The following is a 25,610-nucleotide window of genomic DNA, read 5'->3' on the forward strand; positions in this document are numbered from 1 at the left end:
ATAATTAGAATTTTCAATGTTTTTTTGATGAACAGAAATTATCTCAAGAGATCAACTATAATCTATTAGTTTTAATCTAAATAATCTGATTCTAAAGATATTCTATATGACTTATTAAAAACGCAAACTAATAACTACAGTTACAATATTTAATCGACGTTAAAATTAAGTATTCCTTAACTTTTAACTCGTGCATATAGTCTATATTTTATCTCAGTATTATATTACAAATGAAAAAAACGTACATATTTAAGGATATTCTTATATAATATTGAATCAACAATTTCATAAATTTCTAAAAAAAATTAAATAATTTGCATGAACGAAATAGTTTTGTTGAAAATAACATGACTTCGAAATTTCCACAAGTTTTGAAAATATATCGCGCAAATCATTTAGCCAGATGTTACACACACACTGACATCGATTCAATGAATGAACGGCCGTTCATACACGAATATTGAGTAGTAAACTGTTAGAGGGTTGGGGAAGGAAGGGGAGGAGAGAGGGGGGGAGGGAGAGAGACGGACGAATGCGAGATATGCGTAACTAGGGAGATAAAAAAGGAGAGAGAATTGACAAAAGACGAAATAAGAGCAAGAAATGAAAGAACATAATACGATAAACCGAATTTCGAGATGTCCAGAGAAAGAAAAAAGATTGGTTGAGAAATTTGTTGATGTTAATTTATTATTCTATAATCTACGAACAAAATTTACGAAAAAAATATGAAATAAAAAAGAAAGAGAAAGAGGAAAAAATGAGACAATTCAAAATGAGGAAGAGGGGACGATAAAAACATTAACCAGGTAATAGTATGTCCATTAGAATAAAATAGCGCATATTCGATGTCGGGGGGGGATACAAGGATAAAGAATTGATAATGATACAGAAACGCTTGCATTTCACATAGAATGGAATGGTCTCGAAAAGAACATGTTGTAGTATGGTGGATAAAAATTGCTCTTCGTGCATACTCACTCGTCCGACGTCTCTGTCATGATTCGAAGTATCGAAGCCTTCACTCAAAGCCCACTCTCTCCCACACTTCACCATTTTCATCACGTCGAAAAGACATTCGATCGCGCGATTCTGTCTGCTTTTTTAGACGAGTATCAACACCGACACAGCGCCCCAGCTTCCTCCCTTCCTTCCGCCCACTCCACCGCCTCATCCACCACCTCTTCCGCTACCTCCTCCACCTTTTACTTTGCACTCCCCGTGCAATTCATCCCCACACACTCACTTGTTTTCAATGCCACATTTTATCAAAATTAGGTACACTCTACGACTCTATCCAACTCTATACCACGCCTGCCCCCTTAAATCCTAACCATTTCAATAGTTTTGCCTCAATCTCATCGATCTCGTATGACCGAAGAGATCTTCTTCGCTTGAAAACTGCGACTTTCCAAAGACACTATTGCCACAAAACGTTTCAGTGCATCTCACCATGCAAGAAATGTGTTCACAGCTAAACTCCGATCACTATTGTACGATACGATTAAATCTGACCGATCATGCTTCGAACGCGACTGAAACTGCGACAGCGACGACAGCGTATTCGCGAATCGCGAATACTTTATGCAAAATATGCTCGTTCGACAGAACCGACGATAATGTTCATGGAAGGAATACTTATTGACTACTGTAAGATAAAGTCGCCGGACTGCGCAACAGGATTCATTCATCAATATCACATATGCACGCACGTACGCACGCGCGCACGTCTGCATGCACGCACGGTCGCACGCATGCACGCGCGCGCGTACACACCATTCTACATTCTATATAATCGAGCGCGATACGTGACATCATCTAGCTGATCTAGCTATGTATGTAAAGCCAGAATAACACGATTTCTTGAATGATAAAGGATCATTTATAATGGCCGCAGAGAGAAACCTGAGAGACGACGCGGCAACCTTCTTGTAAGGGTGCAAACAATAAAAGGAATAAGGAATAACGATTTCAGAAATCACGGATACATCGGAACACACACTTTCCGATAGGTTGAAATCGAAAGAAAATTAAGGCTTAAACACAATAGGCACAGGCAGGCACAGGCAACAGGGAATAACGAGCCGTCCAATTAGAGCTCTGGTGTCTAAGTTCGTTATTATATCCCAGAGCTCTGATTGGACGGCTCGTTATTTCCTGTTGCCTGTGCCTATTGGGTGTATTCGTTTACGCAGAGATTACCGCAGAGAGTATCATTTAATCCTTGTTTAACACTCGGTGAACAACAAGGATAAAATAATACTTCTGCGCTAACCATTGCGTAAACGAATACAGGGATTGCCTGAGTCTATTGTGTTTAAGTCTTTATTCCTTATTCCTAAAGCGGGGTCTACAATAGAAGTCGTAGCAATCATAGAGTCTTAAGTCGTAGAAAATTAACCAATCACAGTAGAATATGAGAAGAATAATCGACTATGATTGGTCAATTTTCTACGACTTAAAACTCTACGACTGCTACGACTTTTATTGTAGACCCCGTATTAATGTCCACGATGCTAGAACTCGGTCCGAATTCTCGGATCGAGAAATGTGTAGTCAATCAACTTGCCAATCACTTTTCCGTAAAAACTGTATGCTGATTGGCTACACATTTCTCGGACTGAGTTCTGGCATCGTAGACATTAGTCCGGATCTACAATAAGGTTTTAAGCCTTAAGCTATAAGAAATGGGCGAATCACAGTCGCTTATTCTTCTCGGATTCGACTGTAATTGGTCAGTTTCTTACGGCATAAGGCATAAAACACCTATTGTAGATCCGGACTTAGGCCTAAGGGCCGGTTTATAATAAGCCGTAACCTTGAATCAACCAGAGTTCTTTATTACATGGAAGGGAAGGAAACGGAGAACTTCGATTGGTACATTTTCTTATGCATTACGTGCTATACGTTAAGGCCCGTCTACAATACACGGAGTAAGAAGTAAGAGTAAGAAATTGACCAATCACAGTCGATTATTCTTCTCACATTCGACTGTGATTGGTCAACTTCTTACTCTTACTTCTTACTCCGTGTATTGTAGACGGGCCTTTAGTCCGGATCTACAATAGGTGATTTAAGCCTTAAGCTGTAAGAAATTGACTAATTACAGTCGAGTGCGAGCAATCATGCTGGATTCACCCTGCATCCGATGTTCATCTACAACGTTCTGCAACCAATAAGAAAACAGGATTCCGATGGATTTTGCTTCGTATCATCGGAATTCTGTTTTCTGATTGGTTGAAGAGTGTCGTACGACGCAAATCGGACGCAATGTGAATCCAGCATTACCTTGTTAGTTTCTGTACCGCGCTACATGTAATCGCACCCTAATGCAGAATGGGTTTTATAACTTCGGCGTAAATCGATCCATGTAAACGTAGTCTATATCACGTTATATTAGTGGCCCGTGTGATGCTTGTATGTGCCAATATGGCTACCATTTGTTAGTAACGTATTTCTTCGATTTGATACGTATTTTATAAAAAAAAGCTACGTTTGGTGCCTTTTCGTAGCGGCATTCATATGCCGCATATTCCCGTGATTTGTGCCTAAAACTGTTATCCTGAAACGTACCGCGCTCGAACGTCCTGCAGTGGGGATGCTGTGTGCTAGGAGCGGAAGAGTCGCCCGTCACCAGCCATGTTCATCAAGTGTCTTTTTGTTGTGACATTCTCGTGATATAATATTCTCATGCAACGTTGTGCCTCGCCGAAGCAATCTTGTGCGCGTATCGACACATCTTGGTTTTTTCACAAACGATTTCACGTATTCTCTCGTGTCGTTTCGTCGTGTGTGTGTGTTCCGCTCCGTTCTATTCCTTTTTGTCCCGTTCTGTACCGTCTCGACTCTCGACTCGCCTTGTCTCGTCTTATCTTGTTTTATCCCGTCTCGTTTCATCCTTCAGGAACTTCCCATTTGCCTTTGCTTGCTGCTATCAAGTAAAGATTAAATGAAAGGTAAATTGTATTCACGTTTATTTTGTTATTGAACTCTATTGCTTACATATATATATTTAATGGATGATCTGGGATGATCAATAAGTCCGTTCGCGTTGTTCAAAATACCGCAAAATTTTTGCACTTAAAAGGAGATAAATATATATTAGGACGTTGGAACAAAAGAAAGTGAAGATGTTGAATGCACAAAGTGCAAGCAACATGAACAGATCTATTGGGTTATCTCGTTGACCTTGCTTATCCATTACAAACTCTTAACTTGTCATTTCTAGAAATCTAGATTTGCATTATTTTTTGCTTTTGATTTATCATTTTCATTTATCGAATTAAACATTGTTTTTTTTATTCTTAAGGCCTCTTCTACAATGTGTATTTTGTTTCTTGTTTTTGCTATTTTTCAGGCTAATGGCTGTTCTACAATGTGCTTTTTATTTCCTGTTTCTTGCTGTTTGTCTCTTGCCTTCTTGATCAAAAAGGCAAGAGATAAATGGCTGTTCTACAATGTTCTTTTTGTTTCCTGTTTCTTGCTGTTTGTCTCTTGCCTTCTCGATCAAAAACGCAAGAGACAAACAGACAATCAGCAAGAAACAGGAAACAAAAAGTACATTGTAGAATTAGCCTTACATCCTGTCTTTTTGCCTCTTATCCCACTTTTCGTTTTTTATCATCCGAGGTAAAAGTTAACGAACTTCGGAAGAAACAAGAAATACATGGCAAGAAATATTATTGTCAATAAAACGGGTCGCAAAGAGAGAACAAAGTAAGAGGTAAAGAGCAAGAAACGTGAAACAAAGAGCACATTGTAGAGTAGGCTTAATGAAAATATTTATTACATTTTTCTAAGTATTTTTAAGGCATTTCTAGGTACTTATTTTATTCAATACATAAACCTATTTTACAGTATCTCTTCATAATCTAGATTAGTTTTTGTTGACTATCTTTCAGAAACTTTTTTACCTCTCTGAAGCTGGTCTTATTTTTTCAAAATTTGGAAAGAAGAGTTCTAAGTGTTTTTTTATCAAGTTTAGAAAGAATTCCGTTGATTAAAGCGGTGAAAACACTATTTGAGCTATCGGGGGGAGAGGAGGGACGGCAACTTCACGATTCTAAAACATTGAAGTGCTATAACTTTTTTACTTTAGCGTCTCTATACATATAGAACAATCGATAAAATTCTTTGGAAGGGGTTACCAAAACTTTAAAAAAAAATACCGGATTTCTGAAGACTCCAAATTTTTTTTTAATTTTCGGCATTTTTTATTAGATTCTCTAAACGTTTTATCGACAATTGTTAACTATTTTTAACTAGCGACAGCCAATGAGTGCCGCGCTTTCTTCCAGGATTATCCTACACGGGAAAAATTTTCTTTTAAAATTTATCCTAAAAATGTATTGTAGTAGTTGTGGTACAATACAATATTTTAAAGGTTTTTACCATGCACTTCAGAGTAAAATTGATCTAACTTATTTTATACTTTATTTTAATTTTATTAATGAATGAGAGAGATTTACACTAAAATTCTTCGAAATACAATGTTGTCCTACAACTGTCATATTGTCGAAGTAAATTCTTAGAAAAAAATTCTCTCCGTGTACCATTGGCTGTCGTAAGTTAATGATAGCGACAATCATCGATAAGATGTTTAGAGAATCCTGTTATTGAGCCCCTCAAAGAATTCCAACGATTATCCTTAAGGGAGTATTCTACTTTGTCGGGTCAAAAAAATAAATTTTTTTAATTGCATTTTCGGAAAGTTGATAGTCTTGAAAATATATTACCAAAGCCGTTCACAGAAATAATGTACTATAACTGAGTTACTCATCGTTTACTAAAATGGTTCGCAGGCCCAGTCAAATGATAATGGAATCAACATCCAATACAATATTTTTCAACCGCGTTGACATAATATTTCAGGAACTATGCGTCCGATCATTTAGTATATGTATGTTCTTTTATTATTTGAACTACGGAATTTAATTTACGATTATTCTGTTTTATTATATATAATATAAAAAAAAAACGAAACAAATTTATAGGTGAAAATCAATACCATTTTTCAAAACATTACCATTTCATTAAACGTTTCAACAATTTTCAATTTTTTTCTTATATTCTAGTTCCAGTAATAGTGTAACTCTTACAATTTAATAACTTCTTTGGTTTGAGGCTACTAAAACCAACGGAATGACGTCAACGCGTCAAAAAGAAATTTTTTCATATGTCTTGCGTATCACCGTGTATTTTTTTTGTATAATACATATGGACACGAAAAAATAATTTTTAAATATCTATTTTGTACAAATAAAATTCCAAAAAGTTTCATATTAATATATTAATTCATTTCTTTTAAAAAAATTCCTGAATAATCATGTGTAATTTTTATCATTATATGTGTATTTTTATTATTATTAATCATTCAATTATTTCCTAGATTTCTATTGTGTTTTCTAGGGAAACGGAATAGATTCCGATCGGAATTATTCCGTTTTCCCTAGAAAACACAATAGAAATCTAGGGAATAATTGAATATTTCCGATCGGAATCGATTGCGACTTGTTCTATGGTACCCTGGTTCTGAACCGATGTGAACTTGGCACCCAACTTTATCAAAAATAAAAATTAATACTGTAGCGCGTTTGTACTTCGTTTGTACCCGTTTGTACCTCCCTTATTTTCGTCTGTACCTCAAAGGGTTCGAAGATACAGCGATTTCAAAATTTCGGAAATGCGCCAAGAGGGGAATTCGAACATTTTTAAAGATACCGAAATGGGCCCAACAGCATTCGAAAGAGAATCGCTTGTACCCGATTGTACCTCTCATACTTTCGTTTGTATCTCAAAGGGTTCGGAGATTGTGTTTCAAAATTTCGAAAATACGTAAATGAGGAATCATTTCGGCGCACAGTTTAAAGAACTACATACGTAGTATATAAATTCGTACAGAATTAAATAAGCACTTAAGATCCATCTAAGACCGATAAAAGTATCGAAATCTTCAAATTAAAAATGGTTGATCTAATATGGCGGACCAATAATTCAAATAATTTTTAGTAAAATATTTAGTATGTCATTATTTATGAAAGTGCAGGAAAATATCATCCAAAACTAAAATATATCTAATTTATACCATAGATATTGGTACGCAAGAAATGGTACCTAGGTATAAGTAAAGGTACCAGAAAAAGAGTATCTCGGTACAATTCCTAGGTACGTAAATTTGCACCTAATTACAGGTACGTGTATCTAAGTAATACCTAGGTACTGCCCATCATGACGCAAAAAGTTAAAAGACCCCTCTGGAAGATTAATGGAGATGAAAATTTTGTAAAATTCTTAATTTTTATTTAATTATGTATTTTATTTAATTATGTATTTTGTATAAGAATATGTACATAATTGAATTATTAAGAATTTCATTTGCAATTAATCTCATTTTATAAAATATGAGAGCTTTGAAATTTTTTATATTATAAGAGGAAGAATTATGATAGATCGGTAGCAACAGAGGTGTGGCGAGGTGGAGCTCGAAGGAGGGATGAATGGAACGGCAGCGCTACGACGCAGCGTCGGGGCTGGTGCAGGCGCCATCAGTGGTGGAGCCATCGAACCAGCACCCATCGCCACTCTGGTCGTATACAAGGACGATGCTGGGTTTGGAATGAAAGTTTCTGGCGACAATCCAGTCTACGTTCAGTCTGTAAAGGAAGGTCCGGAAAAATTCCATGTTTGCATTAATATTTGCATAATAATAATTATTACATATATACTTATAATTATTATATATAATAATTATTATTATATATAATAATAATTGTTATAAGCAAATTTTTGGGACTCCTATGGGGATCTCCTATACCTCCTATTATAGCTGAAATAGTTTCGCAAGATTTAGAGTCCTTAGCTATTGAAAGATTACCTACACAACTTCTGTTCTATTTTCGATACGTGGACATTATACTGACAGCTCCTTCTGACGTGAATGATATTCAAAGAATTTTTAATTTGTTACACGAAAGATTATAATTCACCATGGAAATAGGTTTTGACAGTAGAATGAATTTTTTGGATACGACTACCATTATTGACGAAAACATAATTATTTTTGACAGGTATCATAAACTTTTTCAGGCAGATTTCTTAATTTTCATTCTCACCATCCTGTCTGTCATAAGAGGAGTGTTATTATGAATGCAGTAGACAGAACTATATTACTATCTCATCCTCGTTTTCAACAAAATAATTTTATTGAAACCATCCATACTTTCTTAGACAATGGTTACTCTCTTCATTTTATATTTTCCATTATACAAAAAATATTGAAGTATCATATTCACAAGAATAATACCGTAGATAAAAATGCTTATTTATCAAAAATAATAAAAAATACTAAAAATTTTTTTACAATTCCTTATGTTAGATCTGTTTCGGAAAGTTTTATGCCTATCGCTCCTAAACTAAATTGCAAATTAGCTTATTCCATCCTGAACACCTTGAAATATTACATAAAAAGAGGTAAAGATCAATTGGATATATTCTCTCACAAAAATATAGTTTACAAGATTTCACGCGATGATTGTGATGTTAGCTATGTTGGTGAGACGAAGAGGAAGTTAAAAATCAGGTTACAGGAGCATATGTTTGATATAAAGAAAAAAATAGAATCTCCATCTGTCATTACTGACCTCGTATTAATTGTAACCACAATTTTAATTAGAATGGTGTTAGAATATTGGATTGCGAATCTTCGTATAATAAATGTTTAATATCCGAATTAGTTTATATAAAGGAACAAAGACAAGTTCATGACCAAACTATTCAGCGATAGGCTCTGTACCATGTTAAACTGATTGGATTGATAGATTTCAAAGCATCATTACAATGGGTTAACAAATTTAAGACATATTTTGGTTTTAACACATTAATAAAAAATAAAAATAAATATAAAATTAAAAAATTCCATTTATAAAACTTATTTTATCGACAAACTTTTTGTCGGGTTACAAGCGACGGCTAAAATATGTTGGAGGTCATTCAAGGCCATGACCTTGACAACATACGTCAATGTCAAGGTCATCGGAGTTGACTCAAGAGGAGTATAGGGACACAAGAGTTTACCAAACTGATAACTTCTTTTGTACATAGTACCCTCTAGAGGCGCCATTCAAGCGAAGTATTGTATGGCTGAACTTTACTCAGCAAAGACCTTTCCAACAATATATAATTCATTCCAATTTGCAATTATCACTTTGCGCACTTCCCTTGTTAGAATTAAGTTAAGAATATGTTATGTTAAGGACAAACGTTTATTTCGAATCATCCTGTATATATAATAACAAAAATTGTTTACACAAATATACATATATAGATTGATATTCTTACAAGAATGATATATTTTGTAGGCGGTGCGGCAGCAAGAGCTGGTCTTCATGCGGGTGATAAAATAATCAAGGTGAATACATAATAATAAAGTATAGATATGAGAGAAAACACAAGAAGCTTTGTTAATCTAGATTATTAATTCTTGTATATGTGATGTGTCATTTTTTATTGTTGTATAGTTCTAAGTTTTATCGAGGAAATTTTATTATATTATATGTTAGCCTTCCACACAGCGGGCGCGCCGTGTACAGAGTACACTATAGAATAAGACTGAAAATTCGAAAGATTAAAACATAATATCGTCATATAAGCATTATGTGATGAAAGTTTACGATATCTAAATAATCATTTATTTAAAAAAATAAGTGTTACCTTTTATTAGAAAATGGATTAATAAAAAAAAGTTTTATGCGCTTTCAGTCATAGTTTAACTATTGCAAATAATAATTGTCGAATATTTTTTGCAAGTGAAAAATGAAAACATTTGTTGCATTTTCATCACCTTGGAACCCAGAAAATAGATTTTACTTGTATCCTTTTTTTGTGTTAAAACCGGCGCGCGTGTATGGAGAACATGTGCGCGCCCGCTGGAAAGTTAAATTAGTTTAGTGTGTATAGTTGCTTGTAGGCTTGTAGTAATTTTTATCTTGTACTCGTACTAATTGCAATGCATCGTATGTACGGACAATAAATTGTTGCATTTGTTGATATACATCTATTAATTTTTATTTTATAAATATGTTTCTAATATTGCGTCTCTAAAATATGAAAATTTTACATAATAAGATTGTTTAGTTCATATAGGTAGATTTGATTTTTGTTTGATAAAACAGCATTGATAGGTTGAGTTACAAATCTTGCAAAATTTTTTAATTAAAAAGGATCTTATTTGATATGGTATATTATTACATGCAACGTAATTATATTTATATATTTTTCATTCTGTATTTTCCTATTTTTTATCTTTGCGCTGATTTTTCATTACTCTGTCATTTATGCTTAGAATTACTCAAATGACCTGGTATAAATATGAACTGGTAGAAAAAAAGCACAAGGAAAGAAGCGCGATAAAGATTAGAGAAATATGAAGTAAGAAATACGAAAGTCAATTATATTTGTGGATTAATCTAAATAGAGAACATTAAAATCATTTTAGAATTTGTTTTATTAAAACGTAATTTTTTTGAATTGAAAGAAATTAGTATCTAAAAGTTACATTAACTCTTTATTATTAATAAATAAAAAGTCTTATATAGAAGATTTTATAGTGGTTTTATGTGTTAAAGGTGAATGGAGTCAATGTGATGCAATCCACGCATACTGATGTAGTTCAGCTTATAAAATGTAAGTATTTTATTTTTTAAATTTTGTATGTTTTAAAAATTGAAGATTTACTGCAAAATATGGTATTTGTATTATTATATTAAAAATGTGTTATAGTATTCACACCCCTGTGAAATTAGCATCTCATTTTTGAAAAAATTAACTTTTCGTTATAGTTCTGATTGCATCTCGAAGAGTTCTGGAGTTTCTGTCTAAAATTAAAAATAGTTCCGGCGAGTTAAAACAAAAAAAATCAATAGTAAAAATTTGGGCTATCAACTTCACAAAATGCAGAACAAAAAATCGCGATACTTTCTATAATATTGATTTTAGCTCTCCGAGTCATAATAATCAGAACTTTCATCAGAACTTTTGCTATCCAAAATTATCGACAGAATTACCAGAACTTTTAAAAAATTTTCACCTCTCGGGTGTTAGAAATTTTTCGATCCGACATACGAAAAATCACGGTATTTCTTAAGAGGTTATTTCACCCCGAAACTTTCAAAAAATCGAAAAATGTTTTGCTTAAATCGATAATTTAATGTCCAAAGAATATACAATTTTTTATCCAAAAGTGAAATTCCCAATATTAACGAAAATAGAGTTTAGATTATGTCGAACGGTGTACAGCAATTGGTGTCTCCACGCCGCCGTTAAACTGTTCCGTTTAAACTGTTCTTTTTTTTTAAATTTTGTTGTAGCATCGACGCAAGTTGTACTGACAGTGCAACAGAAACCAGTAACGTCAAGTGGTGGCGCAGCAACAGTAACAGCGATAGCGACAGCAACTACAGCAACAACAACTTCCGGTCTACAAGTTGGTGTAGTTGGTGCTACGAGTCAACAGCCTCGTCCAGTCAGTTTGTCGACGGCCGGAAACATGTCACCTTCGCAACCGGTGACTTCCCTTCACAGAGCATCCACTGCACCGGCGGGCAGTGCTCCGTGTAATACTCGAATTACGGGTCCACAACCAGTTGATGTAAGTAAAAGCACGTGTATTGTCCCCGGTTTTTTTATATTTCCACTTCTTATGCGGAATGATTAAGAACGGAACAAAATGCGAGCAAATAGAAATATTATAAATACAGTAGTGTTTTATTTTAATTTGAACAATCGAAAAATTTATAAACTAATGTTTAAATTTAATTAATTTTGATTACTGTTGATGCAGAAATGTGTATTTTTTATTAATCCGATGCGACGGAATCAATGACTGTCTCTGATCTGATTTTAACCCTTTCATATAGGTAATGTTTATTTCTTATTCCGATATTTCTCCGATTTTTTCGAGACGAGACGAGACGAGAAAAACAAATGACATATGATAATCTCGGAAATGTTATTTTTAATGATACGAGAAATTCCGAGACGATATTCCGAGATTCTCGTATCGAAATGCATCACTAGTAATAAATAGATTATAAATTGTATTCAATATAATAAAAGGATTTTTTTTAAACGATTTTTTTTCTGGAGGAAAAGTTATCTTTCCTTGAATTATGTTAACAAAATTATAAGTAAGAGAATAATAAATGTTTCTAGTCTAGCCTATTCTTTATGATACTCTTATTTTTTAGCTTGAGAAGAAACGACAGTTGGAAACACAGAGAGTCCACACTTTTCAACTTATGTTGGAAAAAGAACAAAGTTACGTAGATAAATTACGAAGCGAGTTGGCAAAAACTGGCACTGGCAGTAGCAGCACTCACATCACGGCCGTACAAGCGGAGCTGGCGGGTGCTGAGAGAAGAGTACGCACCTTACAGGAACAACTTGCGGCGATTAGTACGACAAACGAACAGGTCTGCCTATTTATCCCTTTTTTATGTATATTTTTGCTCATTAAATTTCTTTAACAGTCGATGTATTTACATGTACAGTTATCAGAAATTTTTTACTTGTCGCCTAACATATCTAAGGTTGTGTTCCAAGTTATGCATGAAGCGCATGATGTATTGTTTTATCCTTTTTTATTAATTGATAAACAACGAAGACAAATGATGCATCATGCATTTCATGCGTAACTCGGAAACGCACCCTAAGAATTTAAATATATCAAACGAAAGGACACATTAAAATTGAAGACACGGTGGAAGAATTGGTGTGTTTAGTTTTGTTTGCAAACGTCTCTCTCTAATTTTCTGGCTTCTTGTTTGTTCGCTAACCGTTCAGATCACAGTTTAGCTACCCTTACGACTGAAGTTCTTGTCTTCGTTGCACTTACGTCATTTAGATTCGGTCTCTTTTTATCATGTACTACCTAGACTACCAATGTTTGTTCGCGACGATCTAAAAGAATACACCAATAACAATGAGCGCTCACTCAACTGTTGAGTTTGCTGAATGCAGGCAATGAGAGCCAATTATAATAGATGTCATTAAAAAAAAGATCGATGTACCGATTAATCGAATTCTGAAACATCGAATCAAACATCGATTATTGAGCGGGAAAAAACAGCAATTTTTGTATAATCGGTGAAGCGTCGCCCATCCCTACCAAGAGTGCGTTTTGGGCGCTCGACGGTCGAGAACACTCGGCAGAGAGAGAGAAAACTCCATCCCTTTTCTACTGTCGAAGCCCACTGGTCTAAAGAACCGACGGTTGAGAACACTCGACAGAGGCAGAACATGCTCTATCCCTGGAATTATGTCGGTGCGCGGAAAGGAAACGGCGGCAAGCAAGCCAGCGATCGAGAACGCTCAGAATCAAAATTTGAGTGGTACATGAAAATAAAGAGTTTTCTATGTATCCGAACAGCCGATGTAGGCTCTGATGGGCTTTTTTATATTTTTCACTGATAATTGTTTCCCTTTGATATGACGTCCCCCTTTGTGTTGAGCACATTGGTATAAATTTATAATAATTATTATTCGTATAGTTTCAAATTTCGCTAATAATTACCATAAATCTTCTTTGTACAAATTATCCTGTATATATGTACATTTAGCGGAATTTATCATAATAAATTACACTGTATATTTATCTATAGTTACATAGTAAAAATTTATAAGTATATATTTGCTATCTTGAAAAAGCTTTGTATTTAAATTCTATGATAAAGTATGACTACAAAGTGAGAGATTTTGAAATAAGAAAATTGCATTTTATATAAAGGTTATACGTTTCGCGAGTTTCCTCCGTGTCCAGATCCATTCTTGAAATACCAACGTTTTGACACAGAGGAAACCCGCGTAACGCATAACCTTTATATAGAAAGCGCCCGTGGAAGCCTCAAGAATATTAAAAATGCATTTTATATAGATTGAACATGCATTCATGACTTCTGATCAGAATTTCAAGATAACGTTAATCTCTTTTATAAAAAAATTTTAAATGCTACAAAAAAGCCATTTTTGCTTATTAATTCTTAATTCTAATTAAGTGTAATTCCTTTTTTTCGGTCAAAACAGATCTTAAATACTTTCTTATTTAATGTGAATTTATATACATTTCTGATTCCACAAATCGTGCACCGAATTGTTTTTCTTGAAATGTATGCATGCACAAGACCAGAATAATAATATCACATATTAAATTGTACAAGTCATTTAATAATTTTTATGTAAGTCATTTAACAATTTTTACGCAAGTCATTTAATAGTTTGTTATTATTTTTATTCTATAAGAAATATACCTTGTCTGATTTAAATTTTTTTTAATATGAACTAATATCCAAAGGACCCCGCACTAATCTTATGGAAAATGTCTTTCCGCGGATTTGGCTAATTTTTGGATATGTTGTAGTTCTCATCATTCTGAACAAGTGTCTCAATGGGCACTTGATCCTATGAGCCGTTTCCACGCTACAAGCCTTGAAAGGTCCAAGTAATCATGTAAAATCTGGACTTTTCAAGACTCGTAGTGTAGAAACGACTCATAGGATCAAGTTGTGCCCATTGAGACATTTGTTAAGAATAAGAGAACTACATATCCAAAAATTAGCCAAATCCGTAGAGACATTTTCCATAGGATTAGTGCGGGGTCCTTTAACATCAAATAAATAAATAAATAAATAATAATAAATAAATTTAACAATTAATTTCCTGATGTTTGTTAATTATTATGGAAAGAAAATTTTATTTTATTTTTTCAACTTGTTACGTTCAGAATTTTTTCTTCCTTCCATTAGAGATAACAAACTGTATATAATTCGATCTATCATAAATGCACCAAAGCTTTCGCCTATTTTTGCTAACACATTGTTGTGTTTTATAACTTTGCCTCTTTGGTAACAGCAACTTTTTGTTGTGTCTTGCAGCTTTGCTCATTGGTAACAAATACCTCGTGTTCCTCGGGTTATTGTCCACTCTCAAGCAGTGGCAGTGGCGCAGACATGCCACCCCCACTGCCGTCGCGCAAATCCTTATCCATGCAAAGTCTCTCTCCGCCGCCTTTGCCTCCCAGACCTCCATCTGCCATACAAAACACAGTCCAACCGGAGCGACATCTGCTGATTCATTTAACGCCTTCAACCGTCAATCAGGGAATTTCTAACTCTGTAAGTAGATTAATTGTCAAATAATGTTACATTGATATATCCTTTGTACCCGTTTTATTGCTGATAAACGTATATAATTCTCTCTCTCTCTCTCTCTCTCTCTCTCTCTCATGTTATAAATAAATTAATAAATTTTTTATTTAATTTGTTCAAGAATTTATATTTTAAAAATAATTATTTCTATCTAATTTTTTTTTTTAAATAAGAAATATTCGGTCAAAGCAGATCTTAATGCTTAAATATTTCTGGGTGAATTTGTATACATATCTAATTCTGCAAACTGCGCGTCAAAATTTTTTTTGGTTTTTAATCTCATTCGTGAACAGAACCAGAGTAATCATATCACTAACAAGCAATTTTTTAATGCTAATTAGCATTTTCATAAGAATATTAATGATAAAATGTTAAAGAGAATCTAAATATCTTGAATAATTTTATTGAATAAAAAATATTATCTCAGCCAGAGATTGAATTTGGAATTCCCGTCTTTCCGGGATGGACGTCATATCAATTTGTCCGAAGTTATGGCAACAGGTCACAATAATCAATCTAGTAAGTGAACGTTTCAAAGAAAAGCATGATAAACAATAAGATACGATACGAATTTTGCAGATGAAAACGAGAGAAATCCTATATTATTAATGATAAGATGTTCATGAATGTATTTCAAGACCGAAAAGAATTTCGTCGCGCAGTTTATAGAATCAAACATGTGTATAAATTCACATAGAAATATTGAACCTTTAGACCACCGGGATTTTAAAATCCAAAATCATGGATTCCCTCATATAACTCTATAATAATCCATATACAGGGTATCCCAAAAAGGTCGGGGTACCTGAATATCTCGGAAAATATAGGTTTTACAAAAAAGTGTTTCAGACAAATGTTGTAGGGTTCAAAAAGATCTATTTACTGATCTTGTCAGTTTGACTTTCAGGGTGACGTCGCCAAGGTCAGAAGGTCAAGGTCACATCGATTTTTGAAAATGGAATGCTACTTTTGATTTCAGAATCTAATAGCTGGTATCAAGAGCTTTTCAAAACACTATAATAAAGTAATTTTTCATGAAGTACTTTTCAAATTATAAGGCTTGAAAGTTACAGTACCGCCGGCATTAGCGTTACGTAAGGTGTCCAGTTGTCGGCTAAAACCTCTTGATCGTTGTTCAAGATCATGTTCTGGATAACATTTGTTAAGATCAAGATCATTGGAGTGTTTCTCTTTTTTTAATTTTTGCATTAAAAATTCATTTTTATATCAAAATGGAAATAAGAGAAACAATCTCTAATGACCTTAATTTTAACAAATATTATTCAGGACATGATCCTGAACAACATTCAAGAGATTTTAACCGTCGATAGGACACCTTGCATAATGTTAATGCCGGCAGTACTGTAACTTTCAAGCTTTATAACTCGAAAAATACTTTATGGAAAATAACTTTATTGTAGTATTTTAAAAAACTCTTGATTCCAGCTATTAGAGTCTGAAATAAAAAATAAGGTGTGCCATTTAAAAGTCAATGTTATCTTGACCTATTGCGGGATGCTCTAAACGTTTTATCGGCAATTGTTGCTATCGTTAACTAGCAATAGCCAATGAGAGTAGAGCTTTCTTTCAAAATTGTCTTGTCATTGGCTGTCGCTAGTGAACAATAGCGACAATTAGCGATAAGACGTTTAGAAAATCGCTACTGACTTTGACGACCCAAAGTAAAACTGATCAGTAAATAGATCTTTATGAACCCTACAACTTTTATCTGAAACAATTTTCTGTAAAACTTTTTTCCGAGATATTCAAGTGTCCCGATCTTTTTGAGACACTCTGTATATGTCTACTATACATTGTTTGATGTAGCCATATGGCTGAAATGGCTGGCGCACAGTGGGGTATTTATCAGATTTAGGTAGCCAAAAGTCGATTTTTGAAACTTACTCCAGGTTGAAAATAAATACTACTTAAGGATACATTCTGATGTAATCGCATTAAAAATAAGGCCTTTTTTGGAATTTGTTTTAAAGAAAACTATAAGATACACGGTTCTAATTTTTGACATACTTATTAATACACATGTCAATATATGAAAAAAATTTTTTACAGTAATATTTTCATTCCAAAATTCCAAGAAATTAGTTGAGAGGCGCAGCGTTGAAAAAATGAAATGACCAAACGGTTGACACAATATGGTCGAGAACCAATAGCCTGAAATAAAAAAACAAAATTTTTTCTTAAAGTTTATTTGTGTAGTTATCGCGTAAAACAGAATTATTGATAATTCGCGAGATGACACATGTTTTTAGAAAGTGATGTGAAAGAACTTTTTTTTTCGTTTAAAAAAGTTGGATAAAAAATTTAATTTTTAATAAAAATTTATTCCGCTGTACGCGATAACTAGTCAATCTACGAATACAACGCCGCAAGAATTTTTTAAATCGGTCGGTAAGTTTTTCCGAAATCGTATCAACCATTCAAAAAAACATTTCGAGAAAAACGCGTTAAAAATTTTTTTTAGAATTTTTAAAATAAAATAATAATTAAACTATTTACCGTTAATCACCGATTCCTGGTCCATAAAGTAAGCTTTCAACTTTCTAAAACATTTGGCTGTAAAAAAAAGAACTTTTTGCTGTGGAATTGTTAATTCTTTTTTATTTGGGATAGTTTCTAGTAAATAGTTATGAATTGTAATAAAATGGGTACGTGTGAATAGATTTTAACTATTTTTTTTAAGATTGTAATTATTTTAACTAACAAGGGGAACATCAGGTGACGGTGTCGGAGATTCTGATGCACTTTTTACAAGCTATTCTTGAGCGAAAAAAAAAACGATACGTGTCTGGCCATTTCAGCCATAGTTTCGAGAAAATCGATTTTTTAAATAATTATTGTAATAATTTGAGAAACGTACTGTATAGGAAAATATCAATACCTTTATAAATTTTATTTTATTTCACCGAATGTTAAGGATAAAATTACACCTGGGTGAATGATTCTGAATTTCGGATGATAATTTTGAACGCAGTAAGTAGACGCGCATCAGTCGAAATGTTGCTTACTTCAGTAAGCATTTCACTCACTCGCGTGCGCACACGGAGAAAGTAAAAATATTCTGGCTATTTTTTTATCGAATTTGTGATAAATTTTATTTGCCTAAAAGTAAAAATACCGGAGATTTAAAATAGAAAGTACATTATGATTATAGTACATCATTTCAAGTGACTATATTATCTTATAGTAAGATAAATTATACTTTCAGTATAGTAAATTATACTTACAGTAAAGTAAATCGTACTATTTTCAAGATTGACGAGCACAATCAACTCTCAGAGCTTTTATACATATATATTTTTTACTACGCAGTAAAGTACATTTTGTTACTGCTAAAGTGACAAAATGTCACTTAAATTCACTGTCAATTCGAACCATTGACCACAAATTTTCAGCCTATCAGTTATATCTTGTTTTGAGAGCGACAAAGATGTTGTTTTGTCTTGCTCAGCATCAATAACCACATTTTCCACTCTATTAGCATATTTCGATTTCATCATGAACATTTCTATCGTTTTCCATGCCAAATTTTATTAAAATATTTCTTCAGTTCAGAGAGAATCGCTGCGCGCGAGTGAGTCGAATGCTTACTGAAGTGACCAACATTTCGACTGGCGCGTGGTCTACTTGCTACGTTCAGAATCGTCATCCGAGATTCAGAATCATATGATACATATCAGACTTTTTATCACATTTTACAATCATAATTCTAACACAGATCGTTCATTTCTGTCAAGAATCGATCAAATCTTTTATTTTATGCTTGATATACATATATCATGTATTACAAATATAGTAGTGTAAATGTTTAATAGTAGAAATGTGCATTAGTTTTTAAGATTATGGTCTGTGTGTAGCCATATTATTCGAATATGTCTCATGATGCAGTAATTCTATTTTACTTTATATCGTATGGACTAAAAGTTTGGGTACGATCGAATATCTCGAAAACAAAGCACTTTGAGAAAAATGTTTCAGATGAAAATTATAAGGTTTAAAAAGATCTCTTTACTGATTTTATCACTTTCCGTAAAGAACATCAAATTGTTAAATTGCTAGCTAATTTAACTTGTGATATTACTGCGGTAATTTAGTAAAGTTTGTATTTCAAAACCGAAAAATTATTTCGGCGCGTATTTTAAAAGGACTACATAGTAGTATATAAATTCACACAGAATTATACAGGCACTTAAGATCCAGCTAAACCGTTTAAGGTATTATTTCTATAGATTATTTCATCACTAGTTTTCAGCAAGTGGTGATTTATTTTCAAATGCACGTTCAAAAATCAATCGCCACCTGCTGAAAACTAGTAATGAAATATTTTTTATTTTAAGACTAACTTAAAATAGTTTACTTTACGCTCGGGATTAGAAAGATTGGGAGTTAAAAGAAGTTGAAGGTCTAAGAGTATGTGGGGCTCAAGGTTTCGTATGCCATATTGGATCTACTATTTTGAATTTCGAAATTTTGATAGCAGATTCGTAATCAGCAATCTCGAAAAACCCAGAAGTAATTATTTTCAAGCCAGTTGGGGATTATTACAGTAGTTTAAGCAAGAAAATGTTACATGTGTATACGATGTTCATCGCTTCTCGGCGCCGTATTGGATCCGTCATATTGGATCTCTCAAAACGTCACATTTCTTTCGAAAGTAACTGCACATACGAATAATTTGAGACCTTGACCGTTTATTTTCATTGCGCTGATTTTTGGGCACGTGATCCGGTTGACGTGGAACGTCTCATATATGACGTTTATATATATTAATTTATAATAAATTACATTTCAGTTTTCTCAAGATGTCAATTTGAACGCTTCAAACGCGCTCAGTAAACATCAGCGAACCAAGTCCAGTCCGGAACAATTGGGAATAACGGCAATATCTCCATCGGAAGCTAGTAAACGTTTAATCGCTTCTGAATCAATGAACGATTTGTTACCTCCAAGACATGTCAGGCATAATGATATCGATATCAATGAATTACCACGTATCACACCACCGGGAACACCACCGCCACCATATCCTGCCCCTGTTTTAGGGCAAGATGTTTTCTCATCCACATTAAATGATGTAAATATTTTTGTTAGTTTTAAATATGTATACCATTCATTAATTCATTAAGCTTCTTTTATTTCACATTGTAACTACACTGGACTATAAGTTAGATGCGATGTATAACAAAATTAATTTTTGTATTTTACGCATTTATAATTGCAATAATTTGGAATCTTAAAAACTGACAATAATTTTAATATATATATTATACTTGTATCATATCTATTATCATACGCGCGCGCGTGTGTATATATTAATATATATATATATGTATATATATACATATATATATATAAACAAACAAGCAAATAAACGTATTTTCTTTTTGGTTTTATCAATATAATGGATCGATATAATACATCTGATTTTGTGTATTATCTGTATAGTAATTCAAAATAATAATTATAATTTTTCTTATTTCTCTCACAATAATAGTTTTTTTTATAACAACAGGCACTTGCGACTGATATTATTCCTGGATTGCCAACGTTTCAACAGCCAATTATGTCAATGGAAGAAGATGACGTTAGCGATCAAGAAATCGTAAGTTATACATAAGTCTATGTACGAAATGGTTACCAAGATCCTTGAATATTGATTTGTTTGTTTGTTTATTGATTTGTTTGTTTTTTTTATTAATTTATTAATGTTTTAGGGTCAATTAGAAGATCATGGACCGTTCCAATCTTTATCCAGACTATGGGGACATCATGCACACCTTGCTGTATTTATTAATTACGTGTTATCTAATAGTGATCCTTCTAGTTTGGTATGTATAATTATTCCTGATTACATTCATTTAAATTAGCATGTTTCAAAATACACTCAACCGCAAAAGGAAAAATTTACCAAATTTCAAATGATCATAACTTGGTAAATAATGAAGATAAAAATATGTTTAAAAATGTAAAATGAAGTTTAAAGTGTCTATTTTAAGAATATTTGAATGATATTTATACTGAGCCATTATTATCAAAATGTCAGATGATAAAGTGAGAAGATGAAAAGTTGATAATCGAAGGTCCGTGATTGTCATGATGTATGGCGTAAATCAGGTATGGCAGCCTAATGGGATAAAATGCACGTGAAAGTATGGAACTTTATCTTTAAAATGCTTTTTTACGGACTTCGATACGATCATTTTTCACTGAGTTATTCCAAATTTAAGATACTGTTGTCATTAGCTCAAGTTATGGTTGTAATTCATCTCAATATGAACTGCAGAGTTTGACGGATCGGAATTGAACCTCATTCGTATCGAACTCTGTAAAAAAGCATTTTAAAGATAAAATTCTTATTTTCATGTGTATTTTGTCCCATTAGGCTGTCATACCTGATTTACGCCATGCATCATGACAATCACGGACCTTCAACTTTTCATCTTCTCACTTTGTCATCTGATATTTTGGTAATAATGGCCCAGTATAAATCTCATTCAAATATTCTTAAAGTAGACATTTCAAGCTTCATACCGCTTTTTTGCGGTTGAATATATAATTGTTTTTACGACGAAAATATTACGTGAAATGTTTACATTAATAATAAACGTAATATATATTTTTGCAGTTATTTTATTTAGTAACTGATTTATATAAGGAAGGAAATGCCAAAGAGATGAAAAAATGGGCATATGAAATTCATTCTAGTTTTCTAGTACCTGGTGCGGTAAGTAATTCAATGCATAAAATATTCCTCGTAAAAGGCATAGCGGAATAAAATCTGCCTCGCTCTAATCGAGCTTAAATTGGTGTCATCAGTTTTGGCACCTTTGAGATATAAAATTTTTTCAAATATTACAAATCTTGAAATTGCATTTTTTGGGACGTAATGAAGACAGTAAACAAAATAATAAAAGTGGGTTTTCTTGAAAACAGTTGGATCAATTTTAATGAAAAAAAAATTTGTTGTAAACATTGTTTAGGTAAGTTTAAAAAAATTTTGTACAATTTTTATTTCACTAATCGCGTGGACATTAGTCTTTTGCGGTAGAGACAACATGGTCACAGATTATTGAAAAGACTCTAAAATATTAGATCGCAACATTATAATTTAATATTTAAGAAGTTTTATATCTTAAAAGTGCTTACTAATTTGAGCTCGATAACGGAGAGAAATTTTACATGCTTATTCTGCTATAGCCTTTACAATTTCTTATATTTGTATAATTATTATATATCTTTTTATAATGTCTAATTATATTATCCTTTTTGTAATGTCTATTGTATTTTAATTGCATTTAATTAAAACGTTTGATATATTTAAACAAAATTTCAATATTATTTTTAACATCTGTTTTAATGCAAATGATTTAACTACTTTTTTGTTTAGCCATTACGTCTGCATAATGTAGATGAGAATGTTGCAAATGAGATTGATGATGTCCTTTTGAAAGAATCTGATAAAGAAGAAATTCTCAGAAAGGTACGCCTAAGCATAAAACAGAGTGCATTGTTAATAGTAGTCTTATTTTATTCTTGTTTTAGAATACTATAATAGAAAAAATTTTTTTAAACTTTTATTGAGTAACAAGTATATTTCTATACTTTTTTTTAAGTCTGTTTTTTGTCACTGCACTGGATTGTACTAAAATTTTCTATCTTGCTTTTGTCAAACTTCAAATATATGTCTATTTTACTTAAAATGTAGGAAATGTTTACGAAGGCAAATCAGTAAGTACTCGTGTTTGAAGACAGGCGGCGTCGTTCGCTTTTTATTTTTGTATCAAAAAACGTGCGAAGAAATAAAAACGAAGTTCGTCTACATCAATATTGCTCTTTTCTCATTGTATCAAAAAACATCAAACACGCCTCACTATGAATTGCTGTGAAATCAAAACTATCGCGTGAATCACTGAAATTTTGTATGGCGTCGTTTGAAAGATGGTAGTACTTGATGGTAATGCCAACTTACATCAGCAATGCTGCCTGTTTTCAAACACGTAATTATTGATTTGGCCTCGTACAGTTCCGTAGAGAACAGACCATTTCAAACAGTAATTTTTAAACTATAAGTATCTGTATACATATAATATATACTATTTTTCCTTTGATAATCATAGATATTGTGACTAATTATTATGGTTTTTGTGTACAGATATTTTGGAAAGCACGTACTAGAGCGAAGGAAGAATTAAACGAACAGTTAACGCATTTTCAACAGAAGAGGACTGCGGGATTGGCTACAATTTTTGGTCCAACTGATATTTCTCTTGATGAGAGCATGTCTGATAAATCGCGCGAAACGAAAATTATTGAGACATATCTTTTGCCGAAAATGGAACCTTATTTGTAAGACTACTTACATAGAATTTACTAACACTTTTTTATAAATTTTACATTAAGCATAAAAATCAATCAAAATAAGATATGTGATAATAATAGTCTTGTTGTTTGTAAAGATACATAATTTAGAATTTTTTTTTAACGATGCTTTTGGATAATCCTCCAATTTTTTTTAGTAGTGTATAAATATAAAAAATTTGTTGATGATAATTCTAATATAAATGGGCTCATATTGCTACGTTTTATTGTAATATATATGTAATGTATAATTGTAATATACAAAAATTTTGGAAAATTTCAGAGAAGACATAGAGAAAGAACATGTGGATTTACGGCTTTTTACGACAGCAGCTGGTCTAGCTACTATATTAATAAAGATTTTTCAATTACGACCGGTATGGGTCGATCGAGTACCTACCTTTGTTGCAAAAGATAAATCCAACATCAAAGCACGCCTTCTTATTGGAAAATCGCGTAAGATGACAATCAGAGGACATCATTTTGTAGCGCATCAGTATTTTACAATAACTTACTGCAATCATTGTCAACTTATTATCGGCGGTATTGGGCCTCAAGGATATTTATGCAATGGTATGTAAAATATATAATATAAAAAACTTCCAAGAATAACCATATAATTTTAAACAGCCATAAGAATGATGAAAATTACTATAAAAAATTATTTAAATAACTATATTAATTTTAACAATTTTTATGATTATAATAACTATAATTACAGTCATTTTCGACTGCTAACTATATATATTAGTTGAGAATTACACATATAATTATTATTACTAATATTGTGATATTGTAATACTGTAGTTATAATCATAATTATAATAATATGTAATTATAGTTACAAATATCAAAAAGTTTTTTCTCTATTGCTACATTTAGCAAAATGAGCAGCTTATAAAGGATCTGTGAAATTAGTGCGACATTTTATTAATATAAAAAAATAATTACAGTTCCAGTAGCATTTGTCATAATTCTACAGTTCTAAAATAAAAAAGTTCCGCATTTTTATATTAAAAAAACAAATGTAAAAATATACTTTTAAAGTATAAGAAAACGATAAATATTACTATTTTTGGCAACATAACGACCCGAACACTGTTTAAAGATGATTGTAGGACATAGAATTCTGCTAGAGCTAACGAAAACTGTTGCTAAAATTGCTATAAGCAATCAGCACATTTTTCTACACATGTACTATCTTCTATATTTAAAATGTATAAAAAATGGTAATTGTTGGAATTTTATAGATAATTTTTTAAATCTACTAGAACTAATGCCAAAAATCATAATATTTATTGTTTTCTTGTACTTCAGAGAAAAGAGTATCGTCTAGATTCGCGAAGTTAGCACGCCATATTTTCATATTTGGTATTTTAATATAAAAAATAGGGAATTTTTTAAATTTTTTTATACAACTGTATAACTATAAAAAATGCTTCTGGAACTGTCATTATTTTTTTTATATTAATAGAATGTTGTTCTACTTACGCAGATTCACTTATAAATACGTAGTGACTCAATTGGTTCTTTAGTTCCTCGTTGAATTTATAAATTAAATACAAATATTAAAGAATTATTAAACATTTACATACGAAGTTACTTTTTCTGCTAAACGCAACCAATGACAATATATAATTGATTGACAGATTGTTCCCTCAATGTACATCGACAATGTGTTCGTGTAGTAGAAGAAAATTGTCCTGGTCCTTTAATGCGAAAAGAAAGAGCCAATGATAGGATCAGTAAACTTATGGAACGTATTCGACCGGAAAGGAAACTTCCATCATCTCATCATCATTCTCAAAACTATGTATCCCATCGTAAGTCCATCTTTGGCTATTTCATGCAAATTATATTATTTCTTTATTAATCCTTTGCGGCACAGTGTGACATATATGTCACATCTTTTTAACTTCAGTTTTTTATGTTTTTCACACAGTTTCTTATATATTACTACAATGAAAAGAACATTATCGGTTTTGTAAAACATCAGTTATTATAAAAAAAACCATGAAAACATTCCTATTGTTGACG

At 32.4% G+C, this 25,610-nt stretch overlaps 2 protein-coding genes across 10 annotated transcripts in view; one reads left to right on the forward strand and one right to left on the reverse strand.

Moving 5' to 3' along the window:
- Positions 1 to 1,745, reverse strand: part of Spred (Sprouty-related protein with EVH-1 domain) — a 5,575-nt gene extending 3,830 nt beyond the window's left edge. For both annotated transcript variants that reach the window (XM_018521869.1, XM_018521868.1), the window contains exon 1: positions 982 to 1,745. In XM_018521869.1, the coding sequence (XP_018377371.1) occupies positions 982 to 1,001 (20 nt within the window). In that variant the 5' untranslated portion in view covers positions 1,002 to 1,745. The remainder of the gene's footprint in view (positions 1 to 981) is intronic.
- Positions 1,746 to 3,400: 1,655 nt separating this feature from the next.
- RhoGEF2 (Rho guanine nucleotide exchange factor 2) overlaps positions 3,401 to 25,610 on the forward strand; it is a 52,298-nt gene continuing 30,088 nt past the window's right edge. For 3 of the 8 annotated variants that reach the window (XM_018521839.1, XM_018521842.1, XM_018521843.1), the window contains exons 1-15: positions 3,401 to 3,956; positions 7,449 to 7,664; positions 9,357 to 9,406; positions 10,623 to 10,680; positions 11,364 to 11,644; positions 12,243 to 12,467; positions 14,925 to 15,164; positions 20,008 to 20,289; positions 20,728 to 20,817; positions 20,930 to 21,043; positions 21,841 to 21,939; positions 22,603 to 22,695; positions 23,368 to 23,561; positions 23,857 to 24,146; positions 25,223 to 25,396. In XM_018521839.1, the coding sequence (XP_018377341.1) occupies positions 7,493 to 7,664; positions 9,357 to 9,406; positions 10,623 to 10,680; positions 11,364 to 11,644; positions 12,243 to 12,467; positions 14,925 to 15,164; positions 20,008 to 20,289; positions 20,728 to 20,817; positions 20,930 to 21,043; positions 21,841 to 21,939; positions 22,603 to 22,695; positions 23,368 to 23,561; positions 23,857 to 24,146; positions 25,223 to 25,396 (2,362 nt within the window). In that variant the 5' untranslated portion in view covers positions 3,401 to 3,956; positions 7,449 to 7,492. Of the gene's footprint in view, positions 3,957 to 4,550; positions 4,724 to 7,433; positions 7,665 to 9,356; positions 9,407 to 10,396; positions 10,426 to 10,622; positions 10,681 to 11,363; positions 11,645 to 12,242; positions 12,468 to 14,924; positions 15,165 to 20,007; positions 20,290 to 20,727; positions 20,818 to 20,929; positions 21,044 to 21,840; positions 21,940 to 22,602; positions 22,696 to 23,367; positions 23,562 to 23,856; positions 24,147 to 25,222; positions 25,397 to 25,610 lie in introns of those variants that run through there. The other 5 variants (XM_018521840.1, XM_018521841.1, XM_018521845.1 and 2 more) reach the window with 5 other exon arrangements.

The sequence above is a fragment of the Trachymyrmex cornetzi genome, unplaced genomic scaffold (genome assembly GCF_001594075.2).
Source record: "Trachymyrmex cornetzi isolate Tcor2-1 unplaced genomic scaffold, Tcor1.1 scaffold124, whole genome shotgun sequence".
Lineage (NCBI taxonomy): Eukaryota > Metazoa > Arthropoda > Insecta > Hymenoptera > Formicidae > Trachymyrmex > Trachymyrmex cornetzi.